At 38.6% G+C, this 16,782-nt stretch overlaps 1 protein-coding gene across 1 annotated transcript in view; it reads left to right on the top strand.

The window, feature by feature from the left end:
* LOC102210925 (zeta-sarcoglycan) overlaps positions 1-16,782 on the top strand; it is a 360,423-nt gene that overhangs the window by 226,409 nt on the left and 117,232 nt on the right. The window contains exon 3 of the mRNA XM_005736302.2: positions 14,126-14,227. Within this exon, the coding sequence (XP_005736359.1) occupies positions 14,126-14,227 (102 nt within the window). The remainder of the gene's footprint in view (positions 1-14,125; positions 14,228-16,782) is intronic.

The following is a 16,782-nucleotide window of genomic DNA, read 5'->3' on the forward strand; positions in this document are numbered from 1 at the left end:
GGTGACACGGGGGAGCCCATGGCACAGCCATGTTTTTGTCTGTAAAAGCCTTCGTTGTATTTTAAATATGTAGTGGTGAGGCAGAGGAGCTGTCTTCTTGTAGTCGTTTTCTGACAGTCTCTACTGCCTCCGTGGTGGGTATGCAAGTGAAGAGAGAGACTACATCAAAGGACACCATGGTTTCATCTGGATCCAGGGTAAGTTTCTGGACCTTGTCAGTGAAGTCGGTGGAGTTCTTGATGTGGTGTGGGGTGTTCCCCACGAGAGGAGCAAGGATGGTAGCAAGGTGTTTTGCAATGTTATAAGTGGCTGAGTTTATGCTACTGACTATGGGTCTGAGTGGGACAAGCTTCCTTGTGGATTTTAGGAAGTCCGTAAATGCAGGGTATGGCATCCCACGGGTAAAGCGGTGATATGTAAGGCGGTCAATGATTTTGTCCTTTTCAGAGTCTTGAAGGCAAGATATAACTTTCTTTTTGTAGCTGCTTGTGGGGTCTCGCTTTAAGGCTTCATAGGTATTGTTGTCACTGAGGAGAGTAGTGATCTTTGTATGGTAATCTGTAGTGTTTAGGACCACGGTGCATCTTCCCTTATAGCTGGTGAAACAGTGATGTTGTGATCTTTGCTCAGGGAAGCGACGGCCTTCTTTTCCTGTATTGTGAGGTTGGACGGAGGGACTTTGGCACTGGAGAGGGTGGCTGAGACTTTCATCCTGATTTGCTCTGCTTCTGTCTGTGATAATTTATTAATCCGTATGGCAGATTCTGTGGCTGTGATGAGGTCCACTATGGGCAATTGTTGTGGAGAAATGGCGAAATTGAGTCCTTTGGCTAATACTCTCTTTTCAGGTTCAGTGAGATTCCTGTCTGTTCAGGTTGAAAATACTTAATCTCTTGAAGATGATTTGTAAGCACTGCCAACAACCTAGTACATGACTCCTACAGATTCCTGCAGATGTTGCATAAATGCTGAAACGTGAGATTGCTGCTAGCATCAAAATTGCAGTAAATCTGATTCTGTTTTACCTGGGCCAGATTATTTTATTATAACCCCACAACACCACTGAGATGCAGAAGACTCACAGTCTTCTACAACATGGATGCACTATTGATTAAATATGATCTCTGTGTTATGAAGGCAAATAAATGACGGCAGTTGTTCTGAATATCTGCAAGTCAATATTAGCATTTCTGTGCTTCTCACTTGGTACCTTTAAATAGTCCCTGTTCAGACTATTTAGCTAATGCAGTACATGAATGTGGGGGCTGAACTGCTGTTGGGATTTGTGTGTTGCTTTCAAGATGTAGGCTTTACCCTTGAAACCAAGTCGCTGTAGATTCAGACAGTATGTCTTCCCACGACTAGTTTTGCTTCTCTTTTGAAATAAAAACAATACTGGGCTACCAGTGATTGTTGAAACACCCTCAAGGTGACTGAAATTTTAGCACCTTGTACAATATAAATGAATGTATTATACATGTTTAACAACTGAGAAGCTAGTTAAAACATTTTTTCATTATTGTTAATGCAGACTGCTGTGTTTTTATAAAGTATCTGTTGAGTTTTGTTTTCTGGTTTTAGTTCATTTGTCTTTCTTTCCTCCCCATTTCTCTTGTGTTTCCTCCTTGGCATCTTTCTGTCTGTAGTGTTCCCTTATCTATTGTTACTTCCAATTTAATTTTGATAATTGCTTTTCCTTCTGCATTCAGGTCAACTTCCTTACTAGACCCCCACCATTTGTCTTAATGTATGAGTGTGAGACTTGTTAAAATCCAGTGGCACCAAGGCATCATACAATAAAATAATGTGATTAATACATAAGTCAAAGAAATTCCTATACACACTGAACAGAATCTTCTGGTTGTTTATGGCCATGTGCAGAGGATGCAGAGGCTGCCCAGCATGGTCCATAATGTCCATATTGCACCTCAAATTGGTTTTTATATAAGTGCGTGGAATGAGTCTTCAGTTGAATGTTTTTTAATAGGCAAAAAATACTTAAATAAGTAAATGACGAGTCGAATTTTTGTCTTTTTTTTTCTATTTTTGCTGATCCGAAAATTGATCCGATCCGTGACTTAAAACCGTGATCCGATCCAAACTGTGAGATTTTTGATCCGTTGCACCACTACTTCCTATTCAAGATACTTTTTTCAATTGTTTGGATTCTGCTGTTACTTTAGATAAACTTTAGCTAAACCTTGTTTGCTAAATGTCTGTATGCGTGTGGGAGGTGATTTTTAAAGCATTTTTTAAAAATAAAACCACATTTTGTGTTAATTCTAGCTTCATATGTGTAACTATAAATGCTTGAGAATACCTTGGGTGTTGTCCAAATATAATAATGACATTTTAATTACCCAACTGCATTGGCATTTATTGACTATTAAATTAAGAGGAAGGAGCTATTGACAAGAACAGTGCACATTATTATTTCTCTTTTGTCTAAGGTTCTAAACCTGCTATGTACAACTATAGTGAGTAAAGGATTAACAAGTAAAGTAAAATGAAAGCTGAATAGAGGAATAGGAAGAGGTTAAAATAGAAGGAATAATCTGGAACAGCATTGTAAAACCTTCATTTAATGTGTAGTTGAGAGCAATACTACAGATAAAGCTACTGTCACACCAGATACTTTTTCATGGACTGCATCTCGGTGGTCCTTCGAGCTGATGTGGTAGAGACAGTTAATAGTCCTTTTTGCACACGTCCTTTTTTCCCTTCTCTTCCCACTCACTGTCAGAACTTCAGCTTCCAGCGAGTTATACTTAATGGAGGAAACAGAGTGACTTCTTTTTTTTAAGTTACAGGTAATTTAAATTGCATCATTTCAAACAGCTCAGCACATGTTAGTGCAGTTCGGCACTGAATACCTGCAATAGATGCAGTTACTTTATTTCCAAAGGGGAAAAAATGATGGAAAAAGATGGAAAAAAGTGAGAGAGCAGTGGAGAGGAGAGATTGTTTTTAAAGGTAGGGATTGCTGAGCAAGCCCAACTGTAAATTTAAAGCTTACATGTACAGTTTGGTCCTAATTTATGTTGTTGTTTTTTTGGTTTTTTTTTTATTGGGTTTTTTTGTTTTTGTTTTAAGCAGGCACTGGGTCGGATGTGTTGACATTATACAGATCCAGAGAGAAACACACCTGGCAACAAATTAAATGATAATAACTTCATGTTGTTCAAATTTATACCAGAGAGTAAATGCAAGCTAAACTAGGTAATTAGCAGTACAGTTTTCAGTGAGGGACGTCTTGATGCATGCTCAATCATCTAGGGAAGGAAATCCCAAAAAAGTCGATTCTATTCAACTGGACGTAACGTTTTCAGTGGGAGAAACGTTTCACCTCTCATCCAAGTGACTTCTACAGTCAGAGACTGAAGTAGCTTAAGGGAAGAAATGGAAACTATTGCAGAATTTTGCAACTGTAAAATTGTGCTAGAACTATAACTTCCAAGCAAAAAGGAAGTGTTTCTGTCATATTTATATATGACAGAAACAGATATATATAAATCATTGACTGGAAGGAGTTTTAATGGAGTTCATTTACATTTACTATTTTAAAATAACTGCCCAAATAAATGCCTAAATGTGTTTTAATATACTTGCAGACTAATAGGAGTTGGTTCTAGAAGGACTTTGAGAGGAGTCATCAGTTTAAACTGATGATACCTAATTCCCCGTTTTTGCTATTTTGGCTTGGAGGTGTTGAAAAGAAGCAATAATGCTTCATGTAACATCTGCTTATGTGTTGTAATAAGCATCCAGCTAAATCAATGAAGAGCAATAAACTTCAGAGCACTAGTAGCACAGGTAGCTGATTAAGCTGGAGCTTTAAAAATAAATTATTAAGTGACTCGATTTCAATTTGAGTCAGATTTTCTACGCTGCACTGCCACACTGGAACCTAAGCTTTCCCCACCTGCCAAATTCCACTCTAACCCCTGAGGATAGCTCTATCAATAACAGTCTTAATTCCATTATAGTGGAGTTAAGACTGTTATGATTGATGTTCTGTGTTATGAACATTAATCTTTCTTAAACTAAAATAACCTATGCAAAGTTTAGGCAGAATTGCATAACAGAAACATGGAGACTTGTTGAAGTATTGAAACAAGTTAAATGATGAATTTCTAAAAATATACATTGATCTTGCACTCATTAAACCTCAAAATAATACACGGGTCCTTTCAGTAATGTGAGTTTTCGGCGCTCCAATGTCTTGAAAGTCGCTGACAAGTTTTTTTGAATTATTTGTCCAATTGTGAGTGGCAAGCATTCATCTAACCACTGAGCCTTGCAGGATTATTTCTTTTCTCTCCCCATTGACCTAACACTTTAGATTTATTTTATTTTTTTACAACAAGAGTGAGTGGGGTGACAGCTGTGGGGCAAGTAGACAAACACAAGTGTGAGAAGGCATTAAACCTTTGCTGTCATTTGTCAGTCAGACTGTCTCTCAGGCTATAGAGGTGAAGTGGGGCACAGCTGTTGGTGAAAGCAAGGTGATGTTAACTGCACTTGTCAGCTTGTCCCTTTGTGATATTCTGTGCAATTTGTGTGGATGAGTGGTTTGTGTGGACTGGGCAAAGCAGCAGGAAACTCTTTGCTGTCATTTGTCAGTCAAAGGTGATTCAGGACGCAGGTGGGGGCTCACACAAAGGAGACAGAGCAAGTGCATCATTTGTGGACACTAAGGGATGTCTATTTGTGTGCAGCTGTGGTCAACGCAACCCAGTACTTAAGAAAGGTTAATATTTGTCATCCTGTGTAGACCAGTCTCTCCCCTGTAGCTACATCATCATAACAGAAAGTTCACTTACTAAAGAAAGGAAAGCCCTTCCAGAACGTGGGGCCAGGGTACACCCTTAACAGGCTGACAGTTCATTCAAAGAGAGACAGACAGACAACCACGCACATGCATCCACATTTACAGCCAATTTAGTATCTAACCATTTCTTGTAGACACAGGAAGAAACCAGGAGGTTTGCACCCACAATGCTTTTGGCTCGAGATGACAGCGCCACTGCATCACGATGCGTTTAGATTACAAAACTTGATTAAGGTTCATACTATTGCATGAGAGTGGTTGGAACTTTTAGTTCAAGGTTAGTTTAACTATCTGTTTTTATGCTTGGTATTGATCTGGTGCCTTAGGTTATAAAAGAAAATTTTCAGTTCCATGTGTGGGTGAGGATGATGTTAAATGGTCAGTTTCAACTGCACCTTCAGTATACAATAAACAACTAATGTAAACAGAAATGAAAAGACTTCACATTCTGAGAAAAAGAGACATTAAGTCAAGCTGTCTAGCTTGTTTCTCTAGCCTGTCAGAGCTGCTGGAATGCCAGCATATTTTGAAGACACTATCTTGGAACAGTACTGTAATTACTAGTGTGTTTAACTTGAACTCTCTCAATTTCTGATTTCTGTGTTGAGAACTTTGTTAGGGTTGTTTTTTAAAAAAGTAATACATTACACCATAGAGAAAGTAATTCATTACATTACATTACTTTATTGTTACGGTGTTCAATTACCAGGTACAGCTATGGTCGCACACATCAACACGAATAGTATTGACACCACCACTGGTATTGGATCAATACCAACATATGAACCTTTTTGTGGTGACTGTCATGTCTACTTTATTTATAGCCTATAGAATATTTAAATAACAAAAACTGACCCAGCGTGTTCAGAGTGTTATAGAGATACAGAGGTACAGTCTCCAAAAAAACTCAGTTACTGATGCAGCTCATAAATCATGACACACTGCTATTCCTTACATAAGTTACCCTTATAGGTAAAAAGTATCAGTATCGCTTCTAGCAATACTGGCCCTCTATTTACTTATTATCAAACTGATACAAAAACTTCTAGTACTGCACAGCACTACCGCTGATTTTAGCACAAGTGCTCAAGAAGAAGAAAGCTTGTTTGATTGACTTTTGTTTTCTTTCTATCTGCTTGATATGCAGATAAAATAATCATAGCAACGTGAAACTTCTGACCAGAAGCACAGTAGAAGCCTTGCAGTTTAAAATATGCCTTTTCATCTGGCTGTGATTGTTATTCCCTCGTCAATCTTCTTGATTCCACATGGTAAGTATGAGAACTGATTGTTCAGTTAACAACAAATACTTCCCAACATGCGGTCTAGCGTATGCAAAATTACTCTAGATTAAGATTAAAGGAAACAAATAGGAAAGGATGAAAAGTACATTTTGGACTTTATATATTATTAACACATTACATCATTTATGGCTCTAATTATGATCGCTTTTATAATAGCGGTTAGTCTCTGACTTTTCTACATCAGTGCTGATAGATGAGAATTGCTGCTGATATTTAACAAAAAAAGGGCCTTGTAGGTAAGTGAGCAGTTAAGGAGGTTGAATTCTTTCAATGTGTTTTAGTGTGAAACAGATGGGGAATGTGCTGAGTTTGCATTAACAGCAAATGGCAGCAGCAACAGCAAATTAACAGAGCACATGGGAGAGGAATCCACAATGGCTAATTTTAAAACAGCATGAATTCGATATGTAAGCATGTCTCTAATAATAAACACATGACTTTATTTTTTTTAATTTATTGTACATTAAAAAGCTTGATGTGGAAGTAGGACAATATACTTTTTTAATGTGCAATATGGACAGTTATGGTTGAATTCTTTAGTAACTCTTCAATGGCTGCTTTGCTGCTTGGCTGTTATGAAAGCTAACTGGACACCTTGGTAATTTGCAGACATTAAAGCTTTACTTTTAACAAAATTTCAGCTCATATATACAAAACACTTGAAATTCTCGATAAAGGAAATTACTTTGGCTGCACTGTGTGTGTGGTTTAACCATTTTAGACTCCATCCTTTAATCTGAGTCTGGCACTGTTAGAGCTGTGCTGGTGCACCATAAAATCGAGTGAGTTGTGTAATATGTGGAAAAAGCAAGCAAGAAAGATAAGAGGTGCAGTGGAAGAGTGAGAGAAGAGAAAGATAACCAATAAAAATGCTATAAGTTCATATTTTTTGCCATACATTCCAGAAGGAGCTCTTAAGCTATTAATGCCTCATGTGAAAAATTGAATGTGACATGGATTTTGCAGTTTGTAAAAATTCATAGATATGCCAAACTATCACCTAAAAATGGTCATTTATATTACTCACTAAGCATTCACAGAAATTATTTTGAATTCAACTGTTATTCAGTGGTATATCAAAATGAAAAGGTCCAAATTAACTTTTAAAAAAGTTAATATTTTGCCATACAACGCTTTTTTTTAAACCCTCACATAGTGTCTCAGTTCAACAAGCCAAGGAGCAACCAAAGCAGTTTTATAGTTTCCCAATTTGTGCATCCCTTAAGCAATTTTTCCAGCTGTTTTTTTCTAACCAAAGGTGACACTGTACTCACTCCCTCTTGCTCTCTGTTTTTCTCTGGGTCTACTTGCTGACATAAAAGGTTGTATGAAAAATTACAACACTCCTGAATATTAGAAGCCCCTGCAAAATAGTTTCCCAGCCTATCCATCATCGCAGGGACACACAGACCTATTATGTGTCTTTGCACGTGCATGTCTATGTTTGGACACTGAAAAGTCATTGTGGTAAACATGTCTTTCGTTTGTATGCGACTGGTGTGGGTGTACTGTGTGCATAACCTTGCATATGGTATTGTTTCATCTAATGGGACAGTTTACTAGTTAACCTCGTCATGATAAGGGAATCCATCATTCCCTTTAAAGGCACTGTGTTGAATAGGACATCTGTAAATGTGCACATTCTGTTTACCGTACGTATAGGGAACACAAACACGCCCATTCTAGGTATGTTGCATCAACCCCACAGCACCCCTACCACAGCTATACATGGGATTCCCGACAGGATAGATGTGTGATTGCAAGTAAGGCCATCACACTGTTTCTCTATTAAGCTCTAGTACAGCAGTGTCAATATTGGCCTGGCAAAATGTCCAATTAGAGGTGCTAGGTGGGTTTGGAAAACATGAAGGAGGCTGAAGTTTTTCAGCTTTTCCTGCTGGTGAAGAACTCCCCCATAGCTATTCACACTAAACCAGAGTGGTTAAGTAATAGATAAACAGTTAAATGACAGAAAAATTCATGGTTTTTTTTTTTACTGTATAGTATAGACATTTTGGTTAAAACAAGAAAATCTTCATCAAACAACAAAAACTTTAGGTTTTATAAATAGAGGACAATCTGGGCAGTGAATTACAGACCGTTTTCTGTTTTTCACACATTTATCATGTAAAAGAACTGACATATGCTGTTGATATTGCACTTCTTTATCTTAATATAAAATATCCCATGAATTGAGTGTATAGTTAAAAATTGAAGTTTTACTTGTCCAGCCCACTTTGGCCCTCGATGTAAAATCACTTTGACATCCCTACTTTAGAAATATAGGTTAACTGGTCTTAAAAACATTCTGGTATTTGAAATGCTGCATCATGTTTTCATGACTTGAGTAAGAAACAGTAGTTCATGTTTTGAATATCATGCTTTTTCTTTTATCATACCTGTGTGCAAGCAACACCATTACTACCTGGCAACTTCTTATTTATGGTTGTTACTCTTTCACAAGAAGACCCTTCATTATTGTATTTCACAGACTTTGCGGTTTTAAGGAAGTGTGTCTTTGACATTTGATATATCTTTTAAAATTTTCATATATGGCAGCCTTTTTTTATATATTTGCCTTTCACCATTCTCTTTATTTAAAGTAAATAGCATTAGTGAAAAAGTAGTTAACCCTGAAGTGTTTTGTGTTTAAGGGTTTATTGATTCTGAAAACCTCCCTCAGGTCCTTCTCAGGCCAAGAGTGCAAATGGGAGAAGATTGCCTTACGGGCTTTCTAACAGAATTATTTTCTTGTTCTTTTGCATCTGGTTTTCAGGTACACTTTGGTTTGATGTAGGCAAGAAAATGGCTTGGTTAGGTTTAGAACAATCGAGGTTCAGGGTTAAAATAACGTTAAAAAATATCTATTTCAAAAAACTATCTGCAACAATAGCTCGGACGTTTCATAAGCTCACACTTATTTCCAAAATAAGTCAGTACTAAGTAAGTATAGAGGCAAGGGAGTGTACTTTACTGTGTAATGATGACACAGAAAATGTATCTCCAGTAGGTATTTGGGGGACAAGCACCTGTAGATTTCTTAGCAAAGCACACTTAGTTGAAAAAGACATACAAAACATGTAGATTTCCATTCTCTTATTAGCCATTGTAATTAAAGAATGTTGGCAGATAAAAGGTTTCTTTGGTCACTAACTCTTCCTACAGGATGAGAATTGGTAAACACATCTTCAGCTGCTAAAGGTTCTTATTGATATCACATATTAGACATCTTCATATTCTCTAGCAACCACATAGCACCAAGCTAAAATTATCTTTTTATACTTGTACCTACAACAAAGAAGGTATAAGGCATGGCTTGAAAAATATTACTTTTTTTCATTAATGAATGGTTACTGTTATCCAACTGTTATCCAACAGTAAGGTAGGTAATTATGTATTTATTTGGGGGGGGGTTCATGTATGCCCCATTACTCATTGTTTTCATTGTTTTGTCCTACAAATTTCTCCAAGTTGCTCTTACAACCAACTTGCACTATTACAATTTGAAAGGCTCTGCTGCTTTGCTGTTGCTAACAATTAATGATAATCAATGGGATCAGAATCACTATTTCCATGAACACTTTGTCAAACATTTTGAGCATGAAAAGGAAACTGGAAGCCAAGCAGGCTGGGGAGAGAGGAGAGTGAGAGAGACAGAGAGGGGTAGGAGTGGCAAGAGGGGTGGAGGCGGGGAGAGTGGGCAAACACCCCACCCACACACTCCCACAGCCTCAAAGAACGTAACAATCCCCCCCCCTACATTGAAGCCCTACCAAACAACAACAACAACACCCTATTGCGAGCTGCGTGAGAGTGCATCAGCCACTATATTGTCAGTACCTTTCTTGTGTATGATCACCAGATTATAATCCTGGGCCAGGAGTGCCCAGCGCATCAGTCGCTGGTTGTGATTGTACATCCGGTTCAGAAAAACGAGGGGGTTGTGGTCTGTGAACACAGTCACCGGGGAAGCGCTGGAGCCCACATACACTTCAAAGTGCTGCCTTCACTGCTTCAGCACAGGCAGCTCTCTTTCGGACCAGTGAGCAGACGGGCTTGTGGGCCCTGAGAGTGTCTCCCCGTGGTGGGGAGTAGGATAGGAAGTGTGGGAAGTGCCTCCTTTTTTATTGTGTTTGTTTGGTAGTCCTCCTGCCTTTCGTGGCTGCGAGCATTTTCTTTGTTTCTTTGGCGTTACTGGTAAGACGGCGTTGCCGGCCCTTTAAGTTAATGTTAACCTGTACCGTTTCGTAATAAAGTTCTATTACTACAGAACAACTCTGTCTGTTTTCCTTTTTCACTCTGATTCCGGACTCATTTGTTACTGGTCCCCTCTCTCACATGCCTAGACCCCTTCGGGGGGAACGTAACAGCAAGACTAATCTGTTGTCACTGAATAACACATATTTCAGTTGAAGCTGGAAAAGGTTCAATACAGAATGTTTTAGTTCCACCTCTGAAAAAAAAGTCACTTCACAGACTGTCTGACTCATAAAACTTCAAATAGCAATTGCACTGCGAAGTAATGAGACAGTAAGACAGTTGCCATCTCCCCAGCCTCTATTTACTTTGTTTAAAATGTCTTGATCATTTGTCCAATTTTTGTATTTTTTTACTTCTTTTTTTTAAGCATTTTAACTCATTTCTTTTGATTAGTAAACCCTTCAGAGTTGTTTTTATGCTTAATAACTGAATAACTGACAATAATAACTGCTCAACAACTCTTACGGAATCAAAAAGACTCACCAAACTCTAACAACACTATATTCAACACATCTGTTACACATTTATGGACTCTGCACTCTCCTAACCACCGATCTGCTGACAGATTTTTAATTTGGTGATAAAAAGACATAAGACATGTAAAAATCTTGAACATATGGATGTGCTCTGGTCTGAGGTGCTGGGGGGACCAGTTAGACACCAGCAGCTAGACGTCAATGGTTGGACTGGTGGACTACTTCAGTGAAGAGTAGACAACGTCTGGCTCTGGTTTAAAGTCTCTGGTCTTGTTTGGTCTGATGGTTATTTGTCCATAACTGACTTCGTCAGTTGTCACTGCTGAGTAGACAGCAGCTGGATCACTGTCTTTTGTGTGCCACGGACCTTTTTTTTTTTCTTTTTCCTGGATCACCTGTTGAGAAAGAAAAAAGAAAACAAGCAGAAGAAGACAAGAGCAATAGAATAAACAACATCATAATGATCTATGGGAATATAACAGTAAATACTAAATGTTAAACATTATTGTGCAGCACGTAAGATCGACAGCACACAGTGTGCTTTAAGGTATGAGCATGAACGTGCTTGTTTTTAAAAGGTTCCTTCATGTAATGATCTGCTAGAGGGTGTGGGGGGGCCACAGCCCTGTCCACCAGGGCATGAAGCAGGTATGGAGGAGATCAAAACTCCAGACATCCAGAGGCCCTCAGAACACAAGAGACCAAGGAAGACCAACAGAGGGGCAGCCGTGCCAGTATCCCAGAAAGAGCTGACGAGAGTCCCAGATGAGGGCTCACTCAGCAGCTGCGGAGCATAAGCCAGGGGGGGTTGTAGTGACGTGCCTGGGAGCTCCTCCGGCAGCCAGCTGTGCCAGAGTGCCCGAGCCCCAGGCCGAGAGGCCTGACCCAGGTGGTGTTACCCTTTTCCCTGCGGTGGGGAGATGCAGACCGCCCCGACTCTGCAGCAGCAGGGAGGCCCCACATTCCAGACCGCAGTCGGACGGCCAACTCCTCCTCCTAGCCCTCCCACTCCAGCAGGCCACAGAGAACGGGGGTGTGAGAAGACTCCAAACCTCCCTCTGCCCGCTCATATGTAGTGTTGATGCATGTGTGTTCTAAGGTGCATTTAAAACCCAGGAGGGCATGGAGCTACCTGCCAGAGAGCAGCAGGTAAGCGCGTAGCCCCTCCTGCTGGCCCTCAATGTCTACGTGTATTTAAAATTGAGAGGTGGGCAATGACGTCAGGGGTGAGGTGTACACCCTGATGGTAATTTGAAGTCCGTGTAGCGTGCCCACCCCTAAGATCCTATATGTATATGTTATGAGAGTGTGAGTAATGTGAATGTCTAAGTTGTGAGATAATTGATCTGATATACTACAGGAGCTGCCTTTTTACTCTATTAGAGGCTTGACTTTCTTCATACCCGGCATGTCTGTTTTAAAGGAACTGAATTTAACCATTTAAGTCTGATATAACGATATTCTGAGTATTCATTCATGTGGATTAAGTATTAAGCCATTTTTATCAAACATAGTCAGCAAGCTCATCAGAAACATTGCTTTGATGTGAGCAGAAGCACAAGCCTGAAGCTGCTTTTATGGTCGAGCAGAAGTAGGACAGCACGTCTGCCTGCAGTGAGCTTTGTTGTCAGATGGAGGCATTGTACCAAGTATGTGGTACAGCAGGTCTGTGGGCCACTCTTGTAAGGAGAGCAAAGTTATGACATACAAAGTGCAGAAGTGGAACTGAGTGTTAAAAACAATGAAAATTTCCACTGCAGCCTCTGTCTGTGCTTTTGATGCTGTAATTTTTGATCTTTGAAGTTTTTACTCTTCCGGGCGAACTCTGCTGTTGCGCCTTTCTCTATTTCAGCCCACTTGTCAACCAATTGACATTCGACAATCGCTTCTGTCATCTGCTTCCAGCGTCGCATAGTCAGGATCTTGGAGAACTGCATTGGGGCGTGTCTGGGGGGGGGGGGGGGTGAAACCCCCCCTGCCTCCCGTATCATGTACGCATATAGACACATTCATGAGACCATAAAACCAGATTTAGTCAGAGCAGTGATGCGCATATTTATATAACCCTTAGTTATCATAAGAGCTTTTAGAAATTTAGGGAAAACATTAATTTATAATTATCAAAATCTTTCTTGGCAGTTATTGTAATGGCAATACAAGTTAATAGCAGTTCACAGTCAATGCAAAGTGAAAGAAAGTTCATTTTAGTACAAAGCCTTTCTTAGAAGATGGTTGCCACAACACATCCTTCTTCCAGTTATCCTCTTTTTCATTTGCCAAACTTCATGGATTTCTTTGATACGTCTTTCTGACCAGCTAAAATTTGTTTCTACTGTTTTGTTTCCGTGTTGTAAACTAAATGGTTATCTGCCACTCCATTGCTTTGACTAGGATAAAGCAACTAATGCGTTAGCATAGAAAAACTAGAGCTCTCATGAGACTTCGTTGCTGAATGCCAAATCAATAGAATATGTGTATCCAGCATGACTTTATTTCCAGTTACACATTGTTTGTCATTAGTTATTTCATAATTACATAACATAATTGGTGTTGAATCAAATGATAACGTAATAAATGATAAAAAAATAATGATTCTCCATTGATAATTAAATATAATATTTATATATTGACCATTGATGAACCCAGGATTTGAGAATAAACGCTGCTTGTCAGTGCCTAATATTACTCAGTATTTGGTATCTACAGAGCCTTAAAAGCTGTCAACATATTTTCAATTATTTCCATTTAAGATCTTCAGGTATATATATAATTGTGTCAAGTACTGCTATTCACACTAATTGATAAAGCAAAAGAAAAAAAGCTTAAAATTATTTATTTGTCCTCCATGTGTTGCATAGGAGCTTGGATTTTGTAAACTTAGCTCCCTTGTATGTTTGTTTTTATGAAATATATTTATTAGTAGAGGAATAAGGGGCAACCACATTAACTATAGGCATTCAAACAATTTTGTGGAAAACACTCCAACTGTGCCAGCATGGGAGTGTTTTTCCCATGCTGACACAGTATGCACAATAAAATGAAGAAAAAAACTGTGTAACTTCTCAGATTACTGTGTGTGTTTGTCTGCTTGTGTGTAATATCATTGTACACTTTAATAATACATTGTTGTGCCCTATTTAATATATATAATAGACAAGCAAAGCAAAACACTGGATGAGAATTTCATTTGTATTGTTTTGGCTTGTCATTAACATTTTAAAAACTGTATTTTTCTATCTCGTACCTTTTTCTAGGATGGTATGGGGAATCTCCGGGTGACCAAAGAAGGAGTGAGACTTGAAGGAGTGTCAGAATTCTTATTGCCTTTATATGTGAAAGAGATCCAGTCTCGTAGGGTAAGAAGACGTCCATTTGTGTGTGACCATTTGCATGTGACCATTTGGATGTATATGTATATATAACATTATGTGTGTCTGTGCTCTATACTGCTAAAAAAAAGCCCTGCCCCATTATAGAAGAAAGATATATGAGTTGATTGCGTGCCTCTGTGTACACCTCTGTTTTCCAGCCTCTATAATTAGCAGACATCAGATGGTGTTCCCTGCAGTCAGGGTCTATTTGTTATGTGTGTAACATAATATAGCTGTCTCCATTCATCATACACAGAGTCATCATCGATCTCAGCAGCTAAGGCAACATGAAAACTTACTTTACAACAACACTTGTGTCAGTGTGTGCACATGTGCTTGTTTATGTTTTTATATGAAATCGAGCAGGGGGCTTTGTCATGCTGCTACAAAGATATTGTAAGGGTGTATTCATGTTGAGCGAATGTGATTCGAAGAGGCTGATATTCAGTTGCACAATAAGAGATTAATGGTACGGTAAAGTAGAACAGAAAGAAACAGGACCATACATTTATGAATGATACCCCATTTTTTTATTATTGTTTTATTAGTGTTCAACTAAAATGCTTGGAAGATAAATGTGCATAATCCAAACATTGCTCAGAGATGTTCTATTATCCAGATAAAGCTAATGGTTCTTCACATGAAGTGTGACAAGTAGGGTTGTAGAATAAGTAAAGGGGGATGAACACAAATGAAGGGGAGAACAAAGAAGAGAAGGGAAAAAGGCAGAAGTGTCATAAATGTTTTTAGTTGGATTCACATTCACATTGTTGCATAATATGGCATGATAATCCGAAGAAATTTGAAAGAATCAAGAAAAAAAATATTGTGGCGAGCTCAGACAAGGAGGAAACAGAGGTGTCCTTTGGTCTTGCTTCCCGCGAGTTAGCCAGGGAGCACAGCCGTTTATTAGCATTCACAGAAACACAACAACAACAACAAAAACGCGCTCTCTCCACCCAGAAACGCACAGTCGCCGAGAGAGCGCGTCACCTGTAATCATGGCAACATAACTCTGCCGCCTGGAACAACAGAACATAGCTGTCAAACCCCAAACAGCCCTGACCCGCTACAATATATATTTTAAAGTGTATTTGATCACTTATCACAAAGAGGAAATCTGTCAAATGCTTGTTTAAAAATTGCATTAGTCATAAATTAGGGAAATAATAAACTGAGCTCACATTTTTATACCAAAATTTGAACTTCTCAGAAATGAAGCAACGATAATATTCAAAATTACATTCATTTTGACTGATCCCATAACATTCAGCATAATATTCAACAATTATTCAATTTTCTGTTCAGGAATGCAAGTAAACTATAATTTGGTATCTCAATCAAAAAACTAATAATGTGCATTGCTATTTTTTCTGCTTTTTTGTCCTCATTACTCATTCACTTGAGTTCATACATGAGCTGAAGTGATTGAATTAACCTACTCAGTAGTTTGATGTAATAATTCCTAATGGCATGCCGAAAGTAAAATGATTTACTTGATGGATATTGTTTCTAAACACTGTAGCTTCTTTCTATTCAACAATATATATCTTCAGCGATGTCAGAGAAATTGCTGTTAATGTATTCCAGCATTAATATTTATCAAGTGTAATCTGCCATCTTACTGTATTCCCCTGAATACTTTATACTCACATCAGCGACTTTATCTCAATGTCCTCTCTCTAGTATTGCCATGAATGACGCAGTATTGTCTAATCTGAACATAGAAATTGAAGTACAGTGGTCCCTCATTTATCGCGGGAGTTGCGTTCCAAAAATAATCCGCGATAGGTGAAATCTGCAAAGTACCCAACTTTATTTTTCACGATTATTATAGATGTTTTAGGCGCGTAAAACCTCTCACTACACACGTTATACACTTTTCTCAGAAAGGCACAAACATTTTCTCTCTTGTTTAAACACTCTCAATGTTCAAACCTTTGTAGAAAAATAAGTCCAGTATTATAGAATGAAACCAAACAACATTTCGTCGCATCCTGTACAGGAGACTCGGCACAAGATTGATTGACAATGATCTACAGCCACTCGGGACGCAGAACACAATGTGCTATAATTAAAAAAAAAAGGTGAACCGCGTTATAGCGAGGGACCGCTGTACATGTTATTAACCTTGTCTCACGAAGTCCCTTAGTAAAATTTTCTTAGTAGGTATAAAGCCAATTTAAGTCACTTGAGTGATAACAGTTTGCTTATGCGTGTCTTTTTAGCAACACACTGTGTGCTTTGGCTGTATGTGATTTTCTGCTATGGTGTCTCTGAGTGCACCTTTTTACATAGCTTTCATACTTTTACCCCCAAATGTTTCTCCTTTACTTTATTTTGAATAGATATTGATGTTTTGTGTTTCTGTGAAGGCCGAGGTATATTTGTGTATTTGCAAGTTTGTGTGCTTGAGCTGTATGAATATATTGCTTTACATGAAAGCAAACAGCAGGTTGCCCTCACATTTTCTAAAGAGCATGCATGCTCTTATTTTGATATTGACAGTTGCCACACTTTTACTGTGAAGTTTGTTTGCA

Source organism: Pundamilia nyererei, unplaced genomic scaffold (genome assembly GCF_000239375.1).
Source record: "Pundamilia nyererei isolate P.nyererei 1_Seehausen unplaced genomic scaffold, PunNye1.0 scaffold00068, whole genome shotgun sequence".
Classification (NCBI taxonomy): domain Eukaryota; kingdom Metazoa; phylum Chordata; class Actinopteri; order Cichliformes; family Cichlidae; genus Pundamilia; species Pundamilia nyererei.